Source organism: Pituophis catenifer, unplaced genomic scaffold (genome assembly GCF_029215685.1).
Source record: "Pituophis catenifer annectens isolate HBS135680 unplaced genomic scaffold, rPitCat1.0.hap2 SCAF_2, whole genome shotgun sequence".
Classification (NCBI taxonomy): Eukaryota; Metazoa; Chordata; class Lepidosauria; order Squamata; family Colubridae; genus Pituophis; species Pituophis catenifer.
The window spans coordinates 276,832,144-276,853,848 of NW_027256882.1; the positions used below are offsets into that span (position 1 = coordinate 276,832,144).

General features: G+C 42.7%; 1 protein-coding gene across 3 annotated transcripts in view; it reads right to left on the bottom strand.

The window, feature by feature from the left end:
* The window catches only part of RAI14 (retinoic acid induced 14), a 113,796-nt gene that overhangs the window by 12,548 nt on the left and 79,543 nt on the right, over positions 1–21,705 (bottom strand). For 2 of the 3 annotated variants that reach the window (XM_070938907.1, XM_070938908.1), the window contains exons 4-11: positions 18,953–19,041; positions 10,478–10,542; positions 8,735–8,792; positions 7,128–7,198; positions 5,300–5,406; positions 3,840–4,018; positions 2,346–2,374; positions 405–488 (exon numbers count right to left, since the gene is read on the bottom strand). In XM_070938907.1, coding sequence (XP_070795008.1) covers positions 405–488; positions 2,346–2,374; positions 3,840–4,018; positions 5,300–5,406; positions 7,128–7,198; positions 8,735–8,792; positions 10,478–10,542; positions 18,953–19,041 — 682 coding nt within the window. Of the gene's footprint in view, positions 1–404; positions 489–1,044; positions 1,135–2,345; positions 2,375–3,839; positions 4,019–5,299; positions 5,407–7,127; positions 7,199–8,734; positions 8,793–10,477; positions 10,543–18,952; positions 19,042–21,705 lie in introns of all 3 variants that reach the window. The other variant, XM_070938909.1, reaches the window with a different exon arrangement.

The following is a 21,705-nucleotide window of genomic DNA, read 5'->3' on the forward strand; positions in this document are numbered from 1 at the left end:
CCCCTTGGAAGGGAATTCCATTAGCCCATTTGATGTGTGGCCATCCTCCCACAAGTAATCTCCCATTGTAGCCTTAAGTGACTCATTTAACTTCATGGACAGGTAACATTTCAGAGTTTACTAGAAGCTGGAATTCTCTAGTTTTATCTATTTCTGTCCACGCTCCTTGCACAACAGTAAACTTCTCGCCAACTTGAGCTAATTAAACATTGTGTCACATAGCTCAATCCTCTACAACAGCATTCCACAATCAGGTGTTCCTCAAATATGCTGAGCACACAACTCATTCCTAGGGGGCAACCAATATATCTGGAAAGCCCAATAGGAGAGGCTGTCCTACAAACAGGGCAATGCTCATATTTCATTTCAAGCAAGATTGGAAAAAAAACAACAACCCAGTATACCTTAGATCCTCGTTGGGTGAAGAGCTGGCTTTTCCCAGATGCTGGGGTTGAAGTTGTTGCCTGTGATGATGAACGGTCAGCAAGCTGAAAGAGATGGATGCATTTTAGGGACACAAATTTCCTCTTGCTCACCGAAGTCATCATTCTCTGTTAGTTGGAGATAAGCAGGACTACATAGCCCTCATTGTTTGTCAGCAGCAGGCATGCAGTCAAACAATCGTCTGAGCAACCGCTCGGTTTAATATTAAACTTTTTGTTAAAATGCCATGGGCTCCCATGTGCAAAGCTGCTTATGCATGTCTAAGAACAAACTTCAGCTGATGGTTAAAAGGCAAGCCAACAGCCTCGGAGGTCACTCTTATAAGCTCCCGTAGTCTAAACTTAGGTTCCTGTCCCATCTCAACTCCTCTCTCTGCAAAGTGGCAATTAATATGTGATTTTTCCCCCCCAACAACAGGCCGTCCTGTTTCTATTCTGATGAGAATTCACTCATGATACATGAGACTCACATATTTAAAAGAGACAGAGAGGGATTTGCACCAAGCAAATTTAACCAGATCAATTCCCAACAGGACATTCCTCCACTACCCCTCCCTCTCTATACATAGCAACCCCGTTCAAGCTGGACTTGGTTGTTTACCTGGATAGGGCTGATGGGAGGAGGTGGAGGGGCTTTGCGTTTTTTTGGAGTTCCACTTCTTTCTGAACTTAATTTAGAGGCTTGATCATGCTGGAAGTTTCACAGGCCAGAAAAGGGAGGTCTGTTAGTTTGTTAGTAAGGATTGTGTTAACAAGTTATTCAACAACATTAAAAACGCACACACATTCACGCCTTGCCTTACTGCTGTGAGGATGTGACACATGCTTAAGCATGAGCTCATCCTGCTTCCTTTTTTAATTCAGGCCTCTGTACATTTTGATGAAGTCAATAAAGGCACACCCCTCCCTACTGAGCCATGTTTTCAGAGGCTATTCACAGCCTCGAGCCATTTGTCAAACCTCCTGATCCCTGCCTTGTCTGTCACAGGACAGACAGAAAGAGACCAACTATATCCTCTCAATCCTGTTCCTGGACCTTTTTTTTTTTTTTTTTGGAGTCTCTTGGATCATTCCGCTTTTATATATATCTATATCTATGCAAAATATATAACTGAACATTCTGCACGCCAATCATCAGTATCAGTACCCACAATCTTCTTCCATGTCTGCCTACTTGCCTTCCAAATCTTTTGTAAATTTAGAATCCACAAAATAGGAATGGAGGAACTCAACATAATAAACCAATAATTTATAACTGCAACAATTGGATGTGCCTGATACCAGCCCTACTTTAGAAGCTATACATGACTTTCAAAGGAAACAGGACCATTTTATGCACCTTCTTAGAATTGGCCAAAGACGTTCCTGAAAGCCAATAAAGCTTGAGCAGCTACTTCAGAATTATAGGCATGTTACATTGAAATGGTTCCTAAGCCAAGTAGATTATAGTTTATTTGTTATGTGAACAAGTATGAAACTCCCATTCTGCTTTCTCCTCCAGCTTGACTGCAAGGAGATTAGAACAAAGTTTTTTCCAACTTTATTACAAGGAGGTCCAAAAATGTTCAAATGGGTTAAAACGGCCTTCTTCAAAAAGATGCCTTCTACATATCCTGAGTCTTCCACAAAACTGTCACAGTGTGGAAAATCTACAATAATTTCCAGCTGCAAAAGATGGTTAAATGCCTAGTCTTCTTCTTTTGGCAGTTCCAATGAAACTGTCCCAGTGTGACTCAGAAATGGGAGACTCACACAATTGTTTCACACGCACATTGGATAAATTTCCAAAAGTTCTAAAAAAACTACAAATAATTTTTCATCGTAATTTTAATTCTTAGGCATTTGTTTATGCTAAATATAAAGTTTATCTTTATTAAGCCACTCTCTATTTTTCTTTTTTACCTGCTTTGACTTGACTGGTGACTTGGTATCTGCAGAAAAGAAAGACTGCATTGAAGTTGATTGAGATAGCTAAGACACATAAACCAACATCCTAAGCTTAGCATTATTTTAGTCAATTCTCTGATTTCAGTATAACTTGGGGTACAAACGGACACATTTGGAGTTGGGGGTCCACAGGGTATGTTCAAAAAAGTCAAGATGGAAGCTAAAGGTAAAGGTTCCCCTCACACATACGTGCTAGTCATTCCTGACTCTAGGGGGCAGTGCTCATCTTCGTTTCAAAGCCGAGAGCCAGCACTGTCTGAAGATGTCTCCATGGTCATGTGGCCGGCATGACTAAACGTCAAAGGTGCACGGAACACTGTTACCTTCTCACCAAAAGTGGTCCTATTTTTCTACTTGCATTTTTTACATGCTTTCGAACTGCTAGGTTGGCAGAAGCTGGGACAAGTCACGGGAGCTCACCCCGTTACGCGGCACTAGGGATTCGAACCACTGAACTGCCGACCTTTCGATCGACAAGCTCAGCATCTTAGCCACTAAGCCACTGCGTCCCATCAAGATGGAAGCTACAGAGGTGCAATGCATATATAAGACAGGCAGAATTTCAACTTTACTGTTTCTCCTTGACTATTTTTTAACCATATTATATACACACCTGTTTGGAATCACATCATTAATTTACACCAGATGTGTAAATAATCCTACTTACATTTATATTTTCAAGCCTTGACTATTTTATTATGTACACTGAGAGGAAGAAGCAATCCAAGTATAACACTAGACACACACTGTACTTCATGGCATTTAATTACTCCGCTGTACACAAAGAAGATTTATGTAGATACATAAGATGGCTGAGTCAGCATCTTTTCTTCTGCCAGACAGACTAACAAGGGTTTTTTTTGGGGGGGAGGGCAGGCAACAGCTTAAGTTTATCTGCAGATGCAGAGCTACCCTAGCTTAAAGAGACTTTAAAATCACAGTACAAAAAAGAAAATTTAACAAGAGACATTCTCAATTGGCCTATTAAATATTTAAAACATTGGATTTGGGGTTTTTTTGGGGGGGAAGAACCCCTCTCCAACAGGAAGGAAGAAGAAGAATTAGAGATGGATGGAGGGAACAAAGAGGCAGACAGATTAAAAGCTGAAAGAGCCATCTTTCAGAGATAGGGGAGCGGGGAAGGTACACAACAAAGCATGTTCACTAGACATAAAATCTTCATAGTTGTAACCATTGTTTTCACAGTCATTAGATTACAATTTGGGTGCTTGGCAACTGCCTTGCAATTACAACATTGCAAGCGGCATCCTGTAGTCAAAGGTTTGCCATTTGTGACCTTCAATGCTGGTCTCTGACTAGTAGTCAGTGGGGAAGCCAGCAGAAGTTCATAAGTGGTGATCCCATGACAGTGGGACAATGTGACTACATACACTACTTATATGGCCTCCTTTGTATATTTTAAGAAGTGTTTAAGAAGCGTGCACATACCAGCATCTTGAACCATTTTGGATTGAAGGAGACTCTGAATTCCTGTATTTTCAGAAAGCATGGAGTAATGTAGGGCATTGTGTCCAAGTGCATCTGCCAAATTTATTTCTGCCCCTTTTCGGATTAGGATTTCAGCAATGCTCAGGTTTCCAGCTTCACAGGCCAGCATCAAAGCAGTTCTACAGAAATTAAGAAGACTAACCATGAAGGGGAGCATGAGCCTGTGGCAAGATGATACAGCCCCAGAGTAACTGAAGATATGTGATAACGCCCCAGATCAGCCTAAGATATGTTTAGGCTGATATTATATTATATTCCTGTATTTTTTGATGAAAGATCATTAGGAAATCTCATGGCTGCTATAGGATAAACTGGGAAACCAAAATAAGCAAGAGAATATGACAAAACATTTCCATTTTGTTGTAAAAAAAAATGACTTGGATGAAATCACAAGTTCAAGTGAAGGAGACTTTTGCTTGGAATCTATTTAGTTTAAAAATGTACTGTGCCAATATTGCCTTTCTCATATAATCCTTTTCCAACTTGGAGCTTTCCTGACGTGTGGGACTACAACTCCTATAGCATGCTGGGTACAGTTAATGAAAATTGTAGTTTAATACATCTGCACAGGGAAAGGTTGTCCATTTCATGCCCACATCAGTGCCTAGTTGGACAAGATATCTCTAAAGGACAGGATCCCATACCAATCATATGTAGTATCACACAATATATTTTGACATTGGCCTACTAAGTCAGGCAAAGTCCTGTCAATCCACCATTCTCTTCCCATAATGGCTAACGAGATGTCTTTCAGAAGCCCATGGAAAGCAAGTGAGAACCAACACTTCCCATTAACATGTCTCAACAACTACTGTCTAGAAGCATGCCAGAACAGGGGATTATACTGTATTTGCCATGATTATCAGCAATTAACAACTTTTATCCTCTGTCTATAGATTTTTGGCACCATGTACCTTTGTATACTTTGTGTCTGATGATAGAAACTACACAGAAAGAACACGGATAGCTACAACAAGCTGAAACATTTTCCACACACAGCCTATGAGAAAATGTTTCCTGAAAACTTCCCTAATTTCACTAGGGAAGTTGTGCCTTATATAAAACACGATGTATAACTTTGTGGATCTTTAATAAATATAAATATACGTTAATTACATTGAAGCCTCAGGAGAAGCTTCAATGGGCAAACTGAGGGAATATCAATATTTTTCTCACAGCAAAAGAGTACGATCTCCTTCCTTCTTGATTAAGGATATTGGCAAACATTTGGAAAAATATGAATTTATATCTTAAGGTTGATTCTCATGTAAATCTGATAAATACTATTTGTCTTTTAATTTCAATCCTACTCTAGAAAAAAATATTCTGATGGAGTGACTAGGAGTGATAGACTGCTGGTTACTGCTAAAGAAGATGGGGAACCTGCCATTTCAGCCTACCTTCCATTTTTGTCCCGGGAGTTGACATCTGCCCCATGGTCTAGAAGGTATTTGCATACTTCAGAGTGGCCATTTTGTACTGTGAGGAAGAAAGGCGTATTTCCATCCTGGAGAAAACATTGAAACAAATTATAACCTATTAATTATTCAATTGAACTCAAAGAATTCAATACAGTTATAACAAGATGTGCACCACAGAAGTTGGAAACATCCAGAAACTGGAAACAATGGAATACAATCCTCATTTAGAAGCTAGCTGTGCAGAAACTCTACACACTTCATCAGTTATCAAAAGTCTAGTGTAGAAGTGCTCCTGCTGCCACATGCCATGTGCAACCTTCAGCTCTAGGGTCACATGTGGTCCTCAACCTTTCACTTGCTATCTTCAGAAAGCCTCTTGAGTGCAGAGAAAAATGGCATAGTTTTTTTTTTTTGTGGTCATTTTGAGTATATATTACAACTGTCGCCTAACCCAAAAAATAGATGTATTACTTTAAAAAACATACCAACAAGAAGTATTCCAATAAAAAACCCAGAACAAAATGAAAAACCTTATCCATCATATACAGCTTTATAATCTTATCTCAGTGATCTTTTGTACCCAAATGTTACATACCTTCCTTGCAATGAAATTTATCCTACCCATTGTCATAGAATTGTTACCCATCCTACAGTAGTATGCATGGAATCATCCCGTCAATTCAGGTATTGTGTATATTTATTGTTATTTTTGGAGATCATGGGGGGAAGGAAGAGTGTAACTCCATAGTCTAATTTTTAGCTTGGTCTTATCTGATAAGTTTCTCATCCAGATACTAATCAGGTTTGCTCCTGCTTATCTTCAAACCAGACAAGTTGACCAAGTGTTGCCATCTACTGAACCTAAGCAGAACCTCTAAGCAGCTCCTGCTGCTCTCATGCACATGGGACTGGTGTATATAACTTGAAACTCAACAAAAGAACCACCCAGTTACTGGACTGAAAGGTAATACTAAAGCACGGGTATCAAACTCGCCGCATCACGTTGCCGTCACGTGATGTTTTGCGACGTTTTCCCCATTCGCGGAACTGGGGTGGGCATGGCCCGTGTGTAATGTATCTGTGTGTAATGTACAGGGCCACCATTTTGACACCCCTGTACTAAAGGAAAAGTTGTGTGAGATTGTCATTATTGTTGTTCTTTATGCATAGAGATATCGTGGAAAGAACTGGCAGTCCAGCTTTGCTCGAAAGCTAATTTCAATCTTCTTTCTCTGAATGGAGTTGAATGGCTTGCTTTACATAAAACAAGTAAGAAAAATGAACCAAGAAGTTTAATGAAGTTAGATAGCTCGGACATGGAATCAGAACAGCATAAATAAAGAAGTTACAATGGCAATAATCATCAGATGGAAATAAATATGACCCATGACTGCCAGTTGTTAAACAGCATTAAACTTGCCTCTCATTATGAAATTATTGCAATGTTATCCTTTTAATACTTAGATGAACGTTTCTCATTAATGCCTTCTGAATTTCTGATCCTGGTGCAGAACCAGATACCAAAATAAAAGCTAGCTGATACTTTATATAGCAGATGGCTTTTTTGACTGTATGCTTTCTAGTTAATAACAGCACTTCTGAAAGTGAAATGAGTGATTATAAATATCTATGTTGGGATATCTGGACATGCCTCTTTAGCTCCTTTTCTGCAAAATTATTAAAAAATGGTAGGATAAGGAATGCCAAACAAAATTGCTAACTAGGTTTTAATAATATTTCAGGAACTGAAAGACACTTAAAAACTTAAACGGATAAAAGAAATGCCAATGAAATCATAATTACATACCACATCTTTGATGTTAATTGGACACTTGTGTTCACACAGGTGCTGAGTTATTTGAAGGCAGCCAGAGGCAGCTTAAGGGAAAAAAAAGAATTGCAAAATTAGAAGATCTGCAGTATATACTCTTAAATTCTTCTGTTTGTCAGTTTGTAAACTTAAACTGAGCAAAACGGTGTGTCATAGGGCAACAATTTTTGAAACAATGCACCTCAAACGGGCTAACCTAAAGAATGTGTCCAAAATCTGGAACTTGTAATTCCTATAAAATTAAAATTTGGCGAAGTTGTAGCTTTTCAACGCCGTTGCATTCCTGCTATCAGTCACAGCCCCCTGATCATCATTTCCAGCGCTCCCAATCAGCTTCTCAGAAGGCAATTCAATGGGGAAGCCAGCAAAAATTTGGAAGTCGCTGTAAGGTCCTGCCTCACCAGTCTTCTCAAGAAAGCAGAACTCTTGAAACAGAAACCATCTCAAAAGGAACTTTTATTGGAAGATTGTGATAGCAAGAGATGTAGGCAGGAACTAAATTTTCCCGCTCAAAACGTTAGATTAAGCCATTGCAGACAGGGCATCTCCCGAAGTCCAATTCATCATTGAGCCAATCCTGAGGTGTGAAGATGTTATAGGAAACTCAAGCCAAGAAGGTGATAAACGCCGGTCTCCAAGGCAACTCTGCTGCTTTTCTCCAGAGACGAGATAAGGCAGCTGGCTCCAGGCACATTCCTTTCCCCCTTCCCAAGGTCCCGAAAATTACAGCCAGGCAAAGCAAGGAATAGAAACAGAAACTCCATATAGAAATCCTCCAAGCCTCCCCCCCTCCCACCAGAATGACAGCTTCCCTATAGGAATCTATGGGACCCCCACAGTCACCCCCATTTTCAGTGCTATTTTGTCCATCTGTTGTCATTTTGATTGTCTGTTTAGGTAAAGAAGTAACTCTGAAACAATGTGCCATGGGTTGACTAGTTCTTTTTAAAGCCCTTTTAGAAAGTCACTTCAGTGTGGAGCTGCACCAGGTGATTATATTTATCACATTTTCATGGTCTAGCCCAGGGGGTCTCCAACCTTGGCAACTTTAGGACTTCTGGACTTCAAATCCCAGAATTCCTCAGCCAGCAAAGCTCTAGCAACAACATAATTTGTTGCTAGAACTATGCAGTGCTTCAGATTTGAAGTCAAAAGGGTGCTTCAGAGCATGTAGCACATCAATATAGCAGCTCATGTTTTCCCAAGATAGTGCAGCTATAATGGCAATCACGTGATTGAAGGACACTGCAAAGGTTATAAGTGGACCACAAAGGCCAATAATTTTAATAAATAAATAACATTATCTTTTCAACATCGTTGTTATTTTAGTCCTTCACAAATGGTCAGTAAGTGAGGACTACCTCTATCAGGTTCCATTGTATATTTACTCAGCAAAGCTCATTCAACCCCATCTTGACTATGGGAATATAATGAAAGCAGTTAAAATAATCAGTGACCTGATGTAGTCAATTCAGTCTTACCCTTCTTGTTTGTCAAAGTTCTTACTGAACTTTAAGCAGAAGGCACAAATTATATTAGATTTATGTCAATGGAGAGAAGCAAGATGATTATGTAATAAATACCTGCATAGTGTAAAGCGGTTTTTCCCGAGCTATCTGTGTTCTCTGCTGGACATTTGGACTGTAGAATGACAAAAAAAGGAGCCTTAGTTAAATACACGAAGGATTTTGAAAGGTAAATTGCAATACTGTACTGGAATAAAGTTTTTGGGGTGAGTATCAAACTAGTTTTGAGACTTATCCAGAATTAACTAGATGTTCAGGGCAAAATTAATCTGAATGTTTTTAGAAAGGGATTAAATCCATTTTGCAGACTTGATCATCCAACACTGCTTAGTTGCAAGGCTGCAAGAGGTGAAGCAATTATATTTATATTGATATTGTTTCCTGATTGCTTATTTGTAACCTATGACTATCATTAAGTGTTGTACCTTATGATTCTTGATGAACGTATCCTTTCTTTTATGTACATTGAGAGCATATGCACCAAGACAAATTCCTTGTATGTCCAATCACAACTTGGCCAATAAAAAATTCTATTCTATTCTGTTCTGTTCTGTTCTATTCTCTTTAAAAAAAAACTACATCTTTTTAGGGCTTCCTCGTAAGCATGAAAAAGATGCAGCTGCTTTAATGTATAGCCAGCTGCCAAGCACCCAAATTGCAATCATGCGACCGCAGAGGGTGGTATAACGGTAGTAACTTTGAGGGAAGTCATTTTTTTTCGGTTCTCTTAGGAAGTCTTCAGTCTTTCTAATTTAACTGGTTTGTTCCAGCACGCTTTCAGATTGGACTGGCTACAGCGCTGGGATCTCCTGAAGATTTCTTATCTGAGTGCTAACCAAGTTCATGCCTGCTCAACATCTGAACACAATGTCAGTTCTGAACTTAGTAGGTGGTTTTGTACCCCCTGTATATCAGTCCTACCCAAAAAATGCTGACTAAAGACTATGGTGAGTCTACTACATTAGAAAGGAGTGCAGATATGACAACATTGGACAGAGGACTGAACTCCATTCACAGGAGACAATATATTGGATTTTTAGAGACTGCCCTTCTCTCCATCTCATTCTGTAGTGTACAACTTTGGGAAAAGTGGAAAACTGTATAGAAATCTGATACCAACATCTAATGGCATGGGTCTATACCAGAATCCAGGCAAGAAGATTTTCCCACCCTATTGTAAAAATAAAGAGCTTGATTCATGGCTTAAGCTTTGCTATTAGATGTTAAGAAACCGGACGATCACTACTTTCAACTAATCTAGCACTTTTCACAACAAACAATTTCTTTAGGCAATTGCAGGTCTTCTTATTCTCTAGCCCAGAGGTCTTCAAACTTGGCAGCTTTAAGACTTGTGGACTTCAGCTATGCTGGCTGGAGAATTCTGGGAGTTGAAGTCCACAAGTCTTAAAACTGCCAAGTTTGAGGACTCCTGCTTCTAGCCTGACATCAAATAATTCTTGTCAGATGTTAAAAGTTAACATTTACCACTCCCAGTACATGCAATTATATGGCATTTCATGTGAATTGTACCTACTAGATCATACAAGCAAGAAGAAAATATAGAGCAGGCAGCACCATTAAACTGTGGTGCAAAGGAAAGCAGCAAACAACCATATAATCTAAGGATCTTCTACTCACAAGCCCTGGGCTTAAAATAATTCAGTAATTTAGATGGACCCTGTTGGAAACTCTTAAATCCATTTAATTGGCTACTTCCAGAGAAAAGCTTAATGTAGGCTGGCATTTAATCAGAAAACCAGAAGTGTTGGGGGGGGGGGGACGGGGAATAAAACACCTCACCTGAAGAAGTCTCTTGACGCAGTCAACATGGTTATTCTTGGCCGCAAGATGCAAAGCATTGTGCCCTATGTAAATATTTCATAATTATTTCACTGAAAATAGCACTAGAAATGAAATGAATGTTCAAAACCTTAGCTTGAAATACTAAGTGGGTATGTTTTTAGACTAAAAAGAAGCATACTGTTGAAATATAATCTACCTATCTACTTATCTACCCATCCATCCATCCATCCATCCATCCATCCCACCTTTAAACCGCCTGTCTCCCTCATAGAGTTATACGAGTGATATAAGCAGACCCAGACATAATCAACAAATGTATGAATATTCTCTTCCCTATCTCCAAGATTAAGTACCATTAAATGAGAAGGATCGTTGGTCTTACCTGATACGTTCCTTCTCGTTGAGTGGAGACAGCAGCCAGCGTGGGTAGTGCCCATCCAATCAGCTTCAAGGACTGAGCCTGTCAATTTTTCTTAGTCCCGCCCTGTTGCCGGGCATGCCCAGTTTTGGCGAAGACTGGAAGACAGACTCGGTGTGTGGGACAAGGAAAGCAAGACAGAAAAACAGAAAGGTTCTTTTGAGTCCAGCGTGCAGAAAAAGAGGGAGGGTCTGGCTGCTGTCTCCACTCAACGAGAAGGAACGTATCAGGTAAGACCAACGATCCTTCTCCATTGAGAGTGGAGACAGCAGCCAGCGTGGGACATACCCAAGTTCACTGTCCCGATGATAGGGGGGGATCACGCTGGACCGCATTGTTTTCTCCGGCAACAACTCTCTGCAGAACCCGGCGACCAAACGAGGCTTCGGCTGACGCAAACTGATCGAGTTTGTAGTGTCTGATGAAGGGGCTAGGAGAAGACCACGTGGCAGCCCTACAAATTTCCAGCAACGAAGCCTGCGTCGCCCAAGCTGCCGTCGTAGCTGCGCTGCGGGTGGAATGAGCTGTCAATCCTGAAGGTCGCGGAAGGGATCTAACATCATAGGCTGTGGCGATAGTTTGGCGAATCCAACGACCGATGGTTGAAGACGAGACCTTACTGCCTTGAGAAGTAGGTAAGAAGGATACAAAGAGAGACTCCGAACGACGGAAGGGAGCCGTCCTCTTCAGGTAAACCCGCAGTGCCCGTCGGACATCAAGGGAGTGCCAACGATGCTCCCGAGGGTGAGTAGGTCGGGGGCAGAAATTAGGCAGGATAAGCTCCTGGGCACGGTGGAACACGGAGTTGATCTTTGGCACGAAGGTCGGGTCCAAACGGAGCACCACCCGGTCAGTGTGGAAAACGCAAAGATCCGGACGAGTAGACAAGGCGGCGAGCTCAGAAATGCGGCGAGCTGAAGTAATGGCCACCAGGAAGGCAACCTTGCATGTGAGAAGCCTGAGGCTAGTAGTCTGAAGAGGCTCGTATGGAGGACTCGTAAGCGATTGTAAGACCAGAGGAAGGTCCCAAGTAGGGTAGCGATGCAGAACAGGAGGGCACAAGTTCTTTGCTCCCCGAAGGAACCGACGGATCAAAGGGTGTTGAGCGAGAGACGACAAGGAGCCGCAGGTGAGTACTGAAGATAAGGCTGCAATGTGTCGGCGGAGAGTATTAGGGGAGAGCCCTTGGGAAAGGCCCTTCTGCAAAAACATCAGAATATGTACAATAGACGGTTGTAGAGGCATGACACCGACTTGATTACACCAGTTATAGAAGCTCCTCCAGGTGGCAGAGTAAATGCGTTCTGTAGAAGGTCGTCGGGAGGATAATAAGGTATGTACAACATCTGCCGGGACTTGAACCTCCCTCAAAGTGCACCGCTCAATCTCCAAGCGGTTAGATTGAGCCAGGCCGGGTCTGGGTGCTTCAGAGCGCCCTGTGAAAGCATATTGTCCGAGAGAGGAATGCGCCACGATGGGGTCACCGATAGGGACACGAGGTCCGCAAACCAGGGTCTCCGAGGCCAATGAGGTGCAACAAGGATCACTTCCGCTCGCTCGGATAGAATCTTGCGGATGACCCTGGGGAGGGTCGTCGGAGGAAATGCGTACAGAAGGCCCGACGGCCATGGAGTTCGAAGAGCATCGACACCGGCCGCTCGAGGATGAGGGTACCGAGAAAAGAACAGCGGAAGTTGAGCGTTCTCGTGAGTTGCGAACAGGTCGATTACTGGACGGCCGAAGCGAAGAGACAGCTCCTGGAAGAGGAATGGGAGGAGATGCCATTCCGCATTGTCTATCCGCTGGCGACTCAACCAGTCCGCTTGAACATTCTGTACCCCGGATATGTGTTCCGCCCGAAGGGAACACAGGTGGCGCTCTGACCATACACCCAGCGTGACTGCCAGAGTCAGAAGAGACTTCGACCTGGTGCCCCCCAGTTTGTTCAAATGAGCCTTTGCTGCGACGTTGTCCGTGAGGACGAGGACGTGGGCTCCGGAGACCAGGTGACGGAATGACCTTAGAGCGAGAAAAACCGCCTTCAATTCCAGCCAATTGATGGGATGACGAGCTTCCGAGGTTGTCCAAGTCCCTTGAGCCAGTTGACCTTGACAATGGGCCCCCCAACCCAGGAGACTGGCATCTGTCGTCACCACTACCCTCGAAGGTTCGAGGAAGGAACACCCCGCCGATAGAGCGGGGGAGCGCCACCACCGGAGGGATCTTCGTACCGCCGGAGGGAGTGGAATCGGCTTCAATGAAGTGCCTCTGCCAGCCTTCTGCAAAGGTAAAAGAAACCATTGGAGTTCCCTGGCATGGAGTTGAGCCCAGGGAACAATAGCTATCGCCGATATCATCTTACCTAAGAGTTGAGATAAGACATAGGGGGAGACCACCCGACTTCCTTCAACCTGGTAAGATAACTGCCTCAGACTAGCTTGCCTATCGGGAGAAAGAAAAACTTTGCCCTGAAGGGAGTCAATCAGGGCACCCAAGTGTACTAATCTAGTGGAGGGAGAAAGGTGGCTCTTCTCCAAGTTAACAGAGAAGCCGTGAGCCGCTAGTGTCTCAACCGTCAGGCGAATATCCCGGGCAGCCTGTTGCACAGAAGGGGACAACAGGAGGATATCATCTAAATAACACATGAGGCGGACTGAACAGAGACGGAGTCGAGCCGCCAAAGCAGCCAGCACCTTCGTAAAGGTGCGGGGGGCAGAAGATAGGCCAAATGGTAGGGCCCTATATTGGTAGTGAGTTCCGTTATAACAAAATCTCAAAAACTGTCTATGGGATGGGAGGATAGGAATATGAAGGTAAGCCTCTGTTAGGTCTATGGAAGAGAGGAGATCGCCCCTCCGCACACCGTCTAGAATAGACTTCAATGACTGCATTTTGAATCTTCGATACACAACGTATCTGTTTAAACGTTTGAGGTCCAGGATAGGACGCCACCCCCCCGAGGATTTGGGGACCAGAAACACCCTTGAATAGAATCCCGATCCTTCCTGACCAGGAGGTACAGGTTGAATTGCCCTGATAGATAGAAGATGCTGAACAGAAGAATCCATAAGGGATCTCCTGGCGGGATTATTACGGGAAATCGGGCAACAAACAAAGGTGCGCGGAGGGGGGGCAAGAAACTCAATGGCCAACCCAGATCTTAAGGTGGCGTGTACCCACTTGTCCGAAGTGGATTCTTCCCAGACAGTGGCAAAGAGACCCAATCTACCACCAATGGGGGGATTCAAAGGGCAATCAGCGACGGCGACGGGCGAAACGACCTCCTCCTCCTCGAAAGGGCCGCCTGAAATTAAAGGAGCGCCCTCTAAATGATCTATCGGAAGAACCCCGCTGTCTGCTGAAGGACCCATCTCTCCTAAATGAGGGAAAGGGAGAAGAAGAGGAGGACCCCCCATCTGCACCTCGAGAGAAGGAGCGAGAAGGATAAGGTGAGAAGCGGGGCGCTCCTCTCCGGAAAGCAGCAGCTAAAACTTTCTTTTTGTCCCTGGTTTCTGTGAGGAAAGGCTCTAAAGCATCCCCGAAGAGTTTCGTGCCCTTGAAGGGCACCGAAGCCAAACGCCACTTGTGTCTGGCATCCGCCTGCCAGTGACGGAGATACAGCAGACGACGAGCCGTGACCGCTGAAGCCAAAGATTTAGCGGAGAACCTGGCAGCATTCAGAGTAGAATCGGCTGAAAATTGCACAGCAGCCACAATTTTATTCAGGTCTTGTCTGATACGAGCATCTCCTGGAGCTAGCTTGTCTTGTAATTGACGCAACCACAGCAAGGTTGTCCGATTGAAGAAGGATGCTGTGGTGGTTGCTTTAATCGCCCAGGAAGAACTTTGAAAGGCCTTTTGAAGAACCTGATCCGATCTGCGTTCATCAGGGCGGAGCCCTTCGTCCGGCTCGCCCGGAACATTGGAGTTAGGAAGAAGAGCTGCCACTGGAGCATCTACCGAAGGAATTTGAAGAAGAGCTTCAAGGTCCGAAGATACTTGAAAATTCCTTTTGTCGTTAGACGAAGGGAGGGGGGCAGAAGCTGGGGACTCCCACTGTCGTTTCACTACATCCAGAAAGAGAGGAGGAGTAGGAACGGATGTTATAGGTCTAGCTGGTTCCGCGAACATCGGGTCCAACGATGCAGAGGAAGAAGAAGGGGGTACTGGATCAGCGTTTGGAGAAGATAAACGAGCCGTATTGACAGCCTTGAACAGCAACGATTTGAATAAGGCCTGAGGAAAGAGACCTGTGAAGGCAGGCTGATCTGGAGGAAGGTTCTCATCTTCTGAAAGGTCAGAATCAGGATCTCCTTCATCGATCAAGGCTGAATGATGACTGTAGTGAGATGATGTAGAGGAGGCGGATCGAACTGAATGTGAACATCCTTCGTCACCGTGGTCCGCTGAAAAGGGAGAGGCCTCTCTGACCGATCCATGTTGACTGAAGAAGCCCGAACGGGTGGCCAAGGACCGTTGAACCGCCGCCTCAATCATTTGTTGTAGCTGATCTGGAGGAACGACTGAATTCAAGGAAGAGACAGGTACAGGCCCAGAAGAAGGAGCCTCCGGTACCGTTGCTGGATCAGGGACTGGCTGTTGAGAAACTGAGTCAGGGCCCCACAAATCTTCCTCGGAAATAGTCACTGGACAATCTTGGAGAGATAGCTGGTCAGGAGTAGGAGAATGAGGCAAAGGAGCTGTGGATGGATTAGAAGGGGCAGGTGGTTGAAGAGTGGGAGGAGGCGACTGGGCGCAGGCCTTGTCACATAATCTGGTCAAAACTTTGTCTCTACGTTGTTCCACTTTAGAAGATCTGTGATGGGAACGTGACAGTTGAGAAGTCTTGGAATGTGACCTGGAATTTTCCCTGGCAGATTGCTGGGTAACAGACGTGGAGTCTGATTGGCCAACTTCACCTGCACTGGCCTTACGGCCGTGCTTAGACTTTGAAAGGGCCTTAGGCATGGTAACAATTGGAAGTAAGACCCCCACACACCAGATTGTGACTCAAATCAGACTTTAAATCAGTAAAGGGAGCGAAAGGAACTCCACGGAATACAGTCTCGAATAATTTGCCACTCAATAGTTACCCTCAAGGCCAAACAAATCAAGGTGGGAGCGAAAAAACTCCACGAACTGGGAGGAGTGGTGGCAATGGTGGGGGGGGGAAAGGCCTCTGACACGTTACTGTGGGCGAGGAAACAATCAATCAAAAATTCAGACAATTAAGGTCACAGACTTGTGACCGTTATAACTCAAGCACACAGGTGGGGGCGCGAAGCTCCACTAAATTTAATGGTGGCCAGTGGCTAAACAAACAGATGTTGCATCAGATCAAGGGGGCGTGAAGCTCCACTGGGATCAATGAGAGGGGGCTCCAGAATAAGGCCACTGCAGAATAGGAAGAGGGGAGGGGGGCGCGAAGCTCCTCAGCTGCAGTCACGCAGCCAGCAACAGCAATTAGCATAGATTAGCCACCAAGTAATTAGCCAGGCCGCATTTACCGGTAAGAAAAACCAGTGGGGGGGGGGGCGCGAAGCTCCTCAATAGAATCACTCAGCCCACCACCTTTTGCCTTAAATCTAATAGCGGGATACAAGCGGCCGCAAAGGAGAGCGTTTCGGCAAGCTGTTTAAGTATTGCTCTCCCCCAAAGGCGGCAAAGTTTACAATCCAAAATGGCGGGCGCCAGACTGGGAAGCCTCCCGAAACGCCGCTATTGCCAGAGGCGAAAGCGAAAGTAACGAGGGGCGAGGGGAGCGCAATGGAAGGGCTTGTCCCCCGAAGATCAAAGTTCCAAAGCCCTCCCTTGAGGAGATCGAGGGCAAAAAGTCCCCACGCCCCTGGAAGAACCAGGAGAGATCGCTCTAACGGAGATCACTCCCTAATTCAAACTCACAAACACGATGTCGGAACAGTCCAAGTCAGCCATGAGCAGCAGTCAGTGTCCAAATCGAATAGCTAGAGCACAGTCAAAGCAGTCCAAGGTCAATTTTTCCAAAAAAGCCCAATAAGAAGGAAATAAATGGAGAATTTTAGCCAGAGAGAAGTCCCACACACCAGTCAGCGCTGAAGGACTGAGCCAAAAACTGGGCATGCCCGGCAACAGGGCGGGACTAAGAAAAATTGACAGGCTCAGTCCTTGAAGCTGATTGGATGGGCACTACCCACGCTGGCTGCTGTCTCCACTCTCAATGGAGAACAAAAAATATCTGCCTTCATCCATTTGTACTTGGTTTAAACCTTGCTTAAATGCTACGTGTACATCTTACAGAAAGGGACGGGCTTCAGAGAATCTGAAGTAGTGAAACCAAAGAGCAAGCTATAATTTGCAGAAAATTTGCCCTCAGATTTCAGTATTTGTAGAATGTGGGTTGGCTAAAAGATACGTTGATTCCAGTCAGAGTAATCATAAACTGCATTTAGTTTGTTCATTAGAGGTATATGGCCGTCCATCTCAACCACATGATTTTTGGTGGCTCGCAATATTAAAAATAATAAAGCCACATAAAAAAATCACATAAAGTACATAGCCTGCCAAGAAAAAACTACAAAAACAACATACAATCAACATAACCAGAAACATCATACAGTCAACACAATTAGATGATGGGTTCCACCAGAAATCTAGGGCCTCGGGTTCAAGCACAGAACCAAGTCATCAAGGCTTTAAGGTTGGGACCATTCTAATCTCCAGAAAGGTAATGTTCCTTAAGATGGACATGTGTCATGGCACAAAATAGTTCTCCCCCTGGGCCCTGCTAAATGATACTTCCTAGCAGGTGGGACCTGGAGCAAGCGTCTCCTGTCATACCAAATAGTACTGAAAGAATCAACCAAGGAGAGATAAATTGGCCAAAGTCCTAAAAATTATGGTACATCCCAAACAAAACAAAACAAAACAAAACAAAACAAGGTTGTGGGGCAGAACAGAATACAGTTGTAGAACTCATGAGCAGGATGCATTAATAATAATAACAACTAAGTATAGTTCATGCCATTTCTTGTTAAGTCAACTGGGGAGCTTAATTTGAGATACTGGAAAGCTATTAATCAGAATACAAATATTTACCAGAAACAGACTACAGAGCCGAGGTGGCGCAGTGGTTAGGGTGCAGTACTGCAGCTACTTCAGCTGACTGCTAGTTCAGCAGATCAGCGGATCAAATCTCACCGGCTCGAGGTTGACTCAGCCTTCCATCCTTCTGAGGTGGGTAAAATGAGGACCCAGATTGTTGGGGGCAATATGCAATTTAGTATACTGTCTTTGGTGTAAGCCGCCCAGAGTCCTCGGAGTGTGGGCGGCACAGAAATATTATTAATAATAATAATAATAATAATAATAATAATAATAATTATTATTATTATTATTATTATTATTTAGTACAATGCAGCCTTTCTCATTCCTGCATTCTCCAGAAGTGTTGGCTGCAACTCAAATGTTCAATTAACTGCAATGTGAACTCTAGTCTAACATACCTGTGCAGCACTAGATATGAGAACGCTGAACTTATCTCCATACATCCATATATAGGTCCAAAACATCCATGTGTGTCAATTCAACCACATCCATACACTTGCTTAACTTTGGAGAATTCCGATGTATTTAAGTAACATGGGAGGCTGGCTGGAAATGAATGTATTTGGAGGGTACTAGACTAAAGAAGGTAGAAGTTAACCCTTCAAGGTAGACCAGACTAAGGAACCTGAGGAACCAAATAAAGTCTAATACTACTTTTATTGTAAATTTATAGTAAATTTTATTGTATATTTATGGTAGTAAAATCTTGCAAGTCAGAATGTGCCTCTCTCTCCTTCTTTGTGTGAACTCAGAGAAGCTTGTCTGAGATGTTTGCATACATAACAGTTCGGCCTGGGCTCAGGTTTCCTTTATCCAACTGTTGCCTTGGCAGTGATTCTTCCTTCTATCCCTCTGCTTTTACAATTGCTATGTGCCACGAAAGCAAAGAATGCCAGAGGAATATGCCCATCCGCACCCATGCATGCATACAAACGTCATATCTTTTCACATTAAACAGATAATTTGAGTACCTGTTCCATCCAGAATTGTAACCTCTGCACCATGTGTAATCATAAGCCTGAGACATTCACTATATCCTTTAGAGGCAGCAAGATGGAAGCTGAAAGAAAGAATTATAACAATTATAACAAAAACAATTGCTACCAACCTGCCTTCTTCCATTGAGGACCTGTATGAGGGCAATGAGTCAAAAAGAGGGCTGTGAAAATATTTACAGACCCCTCACATTCTGGACATAAACTGTTTCAACTCCTAGCCTCAAAACGACGCTATAGAGCACTGCACACCAGAACAATTAGACACAAGGACAGTTTTTTCCCCTAAACGCCATCACTCTGCTAAACAAATAATTCCCTCAACACTGTCAAACTAATTACTAAGTCTGCATTACTATTAATCTTCTCATCGTTCCTATCACCCATCTCCTTCCACTTATGACTGCATGACTGTAACCTTGTTGCTGGTATCCTTAAGATTTATATTGACTGTTTCCCTATGACTATCATTAAGTGTTGTACCTTATGATTCTTGACGAATGTATCTTTTCTTTTATGTACACCGAGAGCATATGCACCAAGACAAATTCCTTGTGTGTCCAATCACACTTGGCCAATAAAGAATTCTGTTCTGTTCTGTTCTGTTCTGTTCTGTTCTGTTCTGTTCTGTCTTTAGCCAGTTCCATAATAAGTGATAAGAAAATGTTGTTGTTGGATCACATTAATCTTTGTCTTAGAAAGTGTTTGCTTGAATAATATATGTATCTCCTATTTTAATTCTAAGAATTCAAGGAATTGGGCTCACAGTAAGATGGAAATTATTTAATCCATTTTATTCGATTTTAAATTTTGTATATTTATGTGTTTTATTTCATGGCTGTGCACCGCCCTGAGTCCTTCGGGAGTAGGGCGGTATAGAAATTCAATAAATAAAATAAAATAAATAAATAAAATAAATTGCAAGACAGTATTGAATGCCTCGGAGTCACCCAACACAATTCAGAGCCAAGGAGGGAGGTAAATTTAGGTTTCCCCAGGTCCAGTTTGACCCACTTAACAGAATGATGCTCATAAAAAAAGCATAATTAAAAAGCTTAGAGCAGATGCCTCTCAAAAACATTCTTAGTACCCTATAATAAGCACTTTTGGAAGCTTTTAGGAATAATGGCAAGCAGCTAAAGGTTTCATTAATAAAATCAGCAAAAGTAAACCAGTTAGTAATTTTCAGTATAACAAAGATCTGAAACTTAACTCCGATGATTTGTTAAGACCACCAACTTTGTTTATAGCCAAGGAGAGAAATTAACTCTAGGGCGAATTAAAAGTCTTCCACATTAAAACATTTCAAACAGAGAGAAAAAAAGATTATATTCCTACAAAAGTCTAAGTGGGGGGGAGGCCTTCAGAATAACTTAATTAAAACCTTTTTAAAAACAGGATGTTTAGGATTGTGAAACGCCTGTTCTGACCCTAGTTATAACTGCACATTAAATAATACTTGACATTTCAACATTACAAAAACTCATAATTGAAAAGATCCATTGATTACAGACCTCTGGAATCTTATGGAAAAGGGATACTTTCCTTCCTAAAGAAATACACAATTCTCTGCAGAATTTTGATAAATCAGAAATAAAATGTTCATATAACTAGAACACCTCCTCAACTGGCAATCAACACCCAGATAAGCAAGGGTTAACTCGAAGATTAACACCACACAAACAAGCAGTAAACATTACATTAATCAAAGCACTACCAACTCAGATAAACAAAAGCCTCATCAAGGAACCATCAAGGAGAAAACTTCACTCCCACAAATACTGACAGGTGAAGCTACTGTATATAAAACAGAAAGCAAACCCCACTCCCCACTGCAAACAGAGCACTGAAGACATCTGCAGGGAAATAAACAAGCTCAGAAAGCATCAAGGACTCCATTGATATAAGTCCATATACAAAGATAATGAGAATGTGAAACTGTATGGCACTACATATTTAATTCCAATGAAAAGTATCATTCCAAACGATATTCCGTTGTCAAACCAATCCTCTTCTCCAAACAGATACCACTATGATTTCCAAGTTATCTTATATGCCAAAACTCTCCCAAAATGGTTTATGTACACAAGTATATAAACATTAAAACATTTAACTCCAAAAAATGTCAATCTAAAATCTGGTTCATATAGAAATAGATGCTTATACAGGTAGTCCTGATTTTGTGACCATTTGCAGTTATGACACTGATGAAAACATAATTTTGAGACCAATCCTTGCATATACAGGCATGTAAAGCAAAGGGAAGCTGAATGTTCAATAGAAGAAATTATTTGTAGCTCAATAGCTACAAATAGCTATTGCTATTTATAGCTATTGAATAGCTAAATACAGAGAAGAGCCTGTAGTATAGTGGACTAAAGCACTGGTATTGCTGCTTGCAATTACTGCAAGTTCAAATCTCACCAGGCTCAAGGTTGACTCAGCCTTCCATCCTTTCAAAGGTAGGTGAAATGAGGACCCAGATTGTGGGGGCAATAAGATGATTTTGTATAAATATACAAAAGTATGAAGGCTATTGCTTAACGCATTGTAAGCCGCCCTGAGTCTCCGGAGAAGGGCGGGATATAAATTAAAGCAAAAAAAAAGAAAAAAAAAGCTTGTAGCTGTGGGATCCTTGGTGCCCTCTGAGCTAAAGAGACATTTCATCAAGTTGATTGTGTCAATTGTGTCACTAAAGGTGGTCATGCTGTATCAGGTTTCCAAATGGC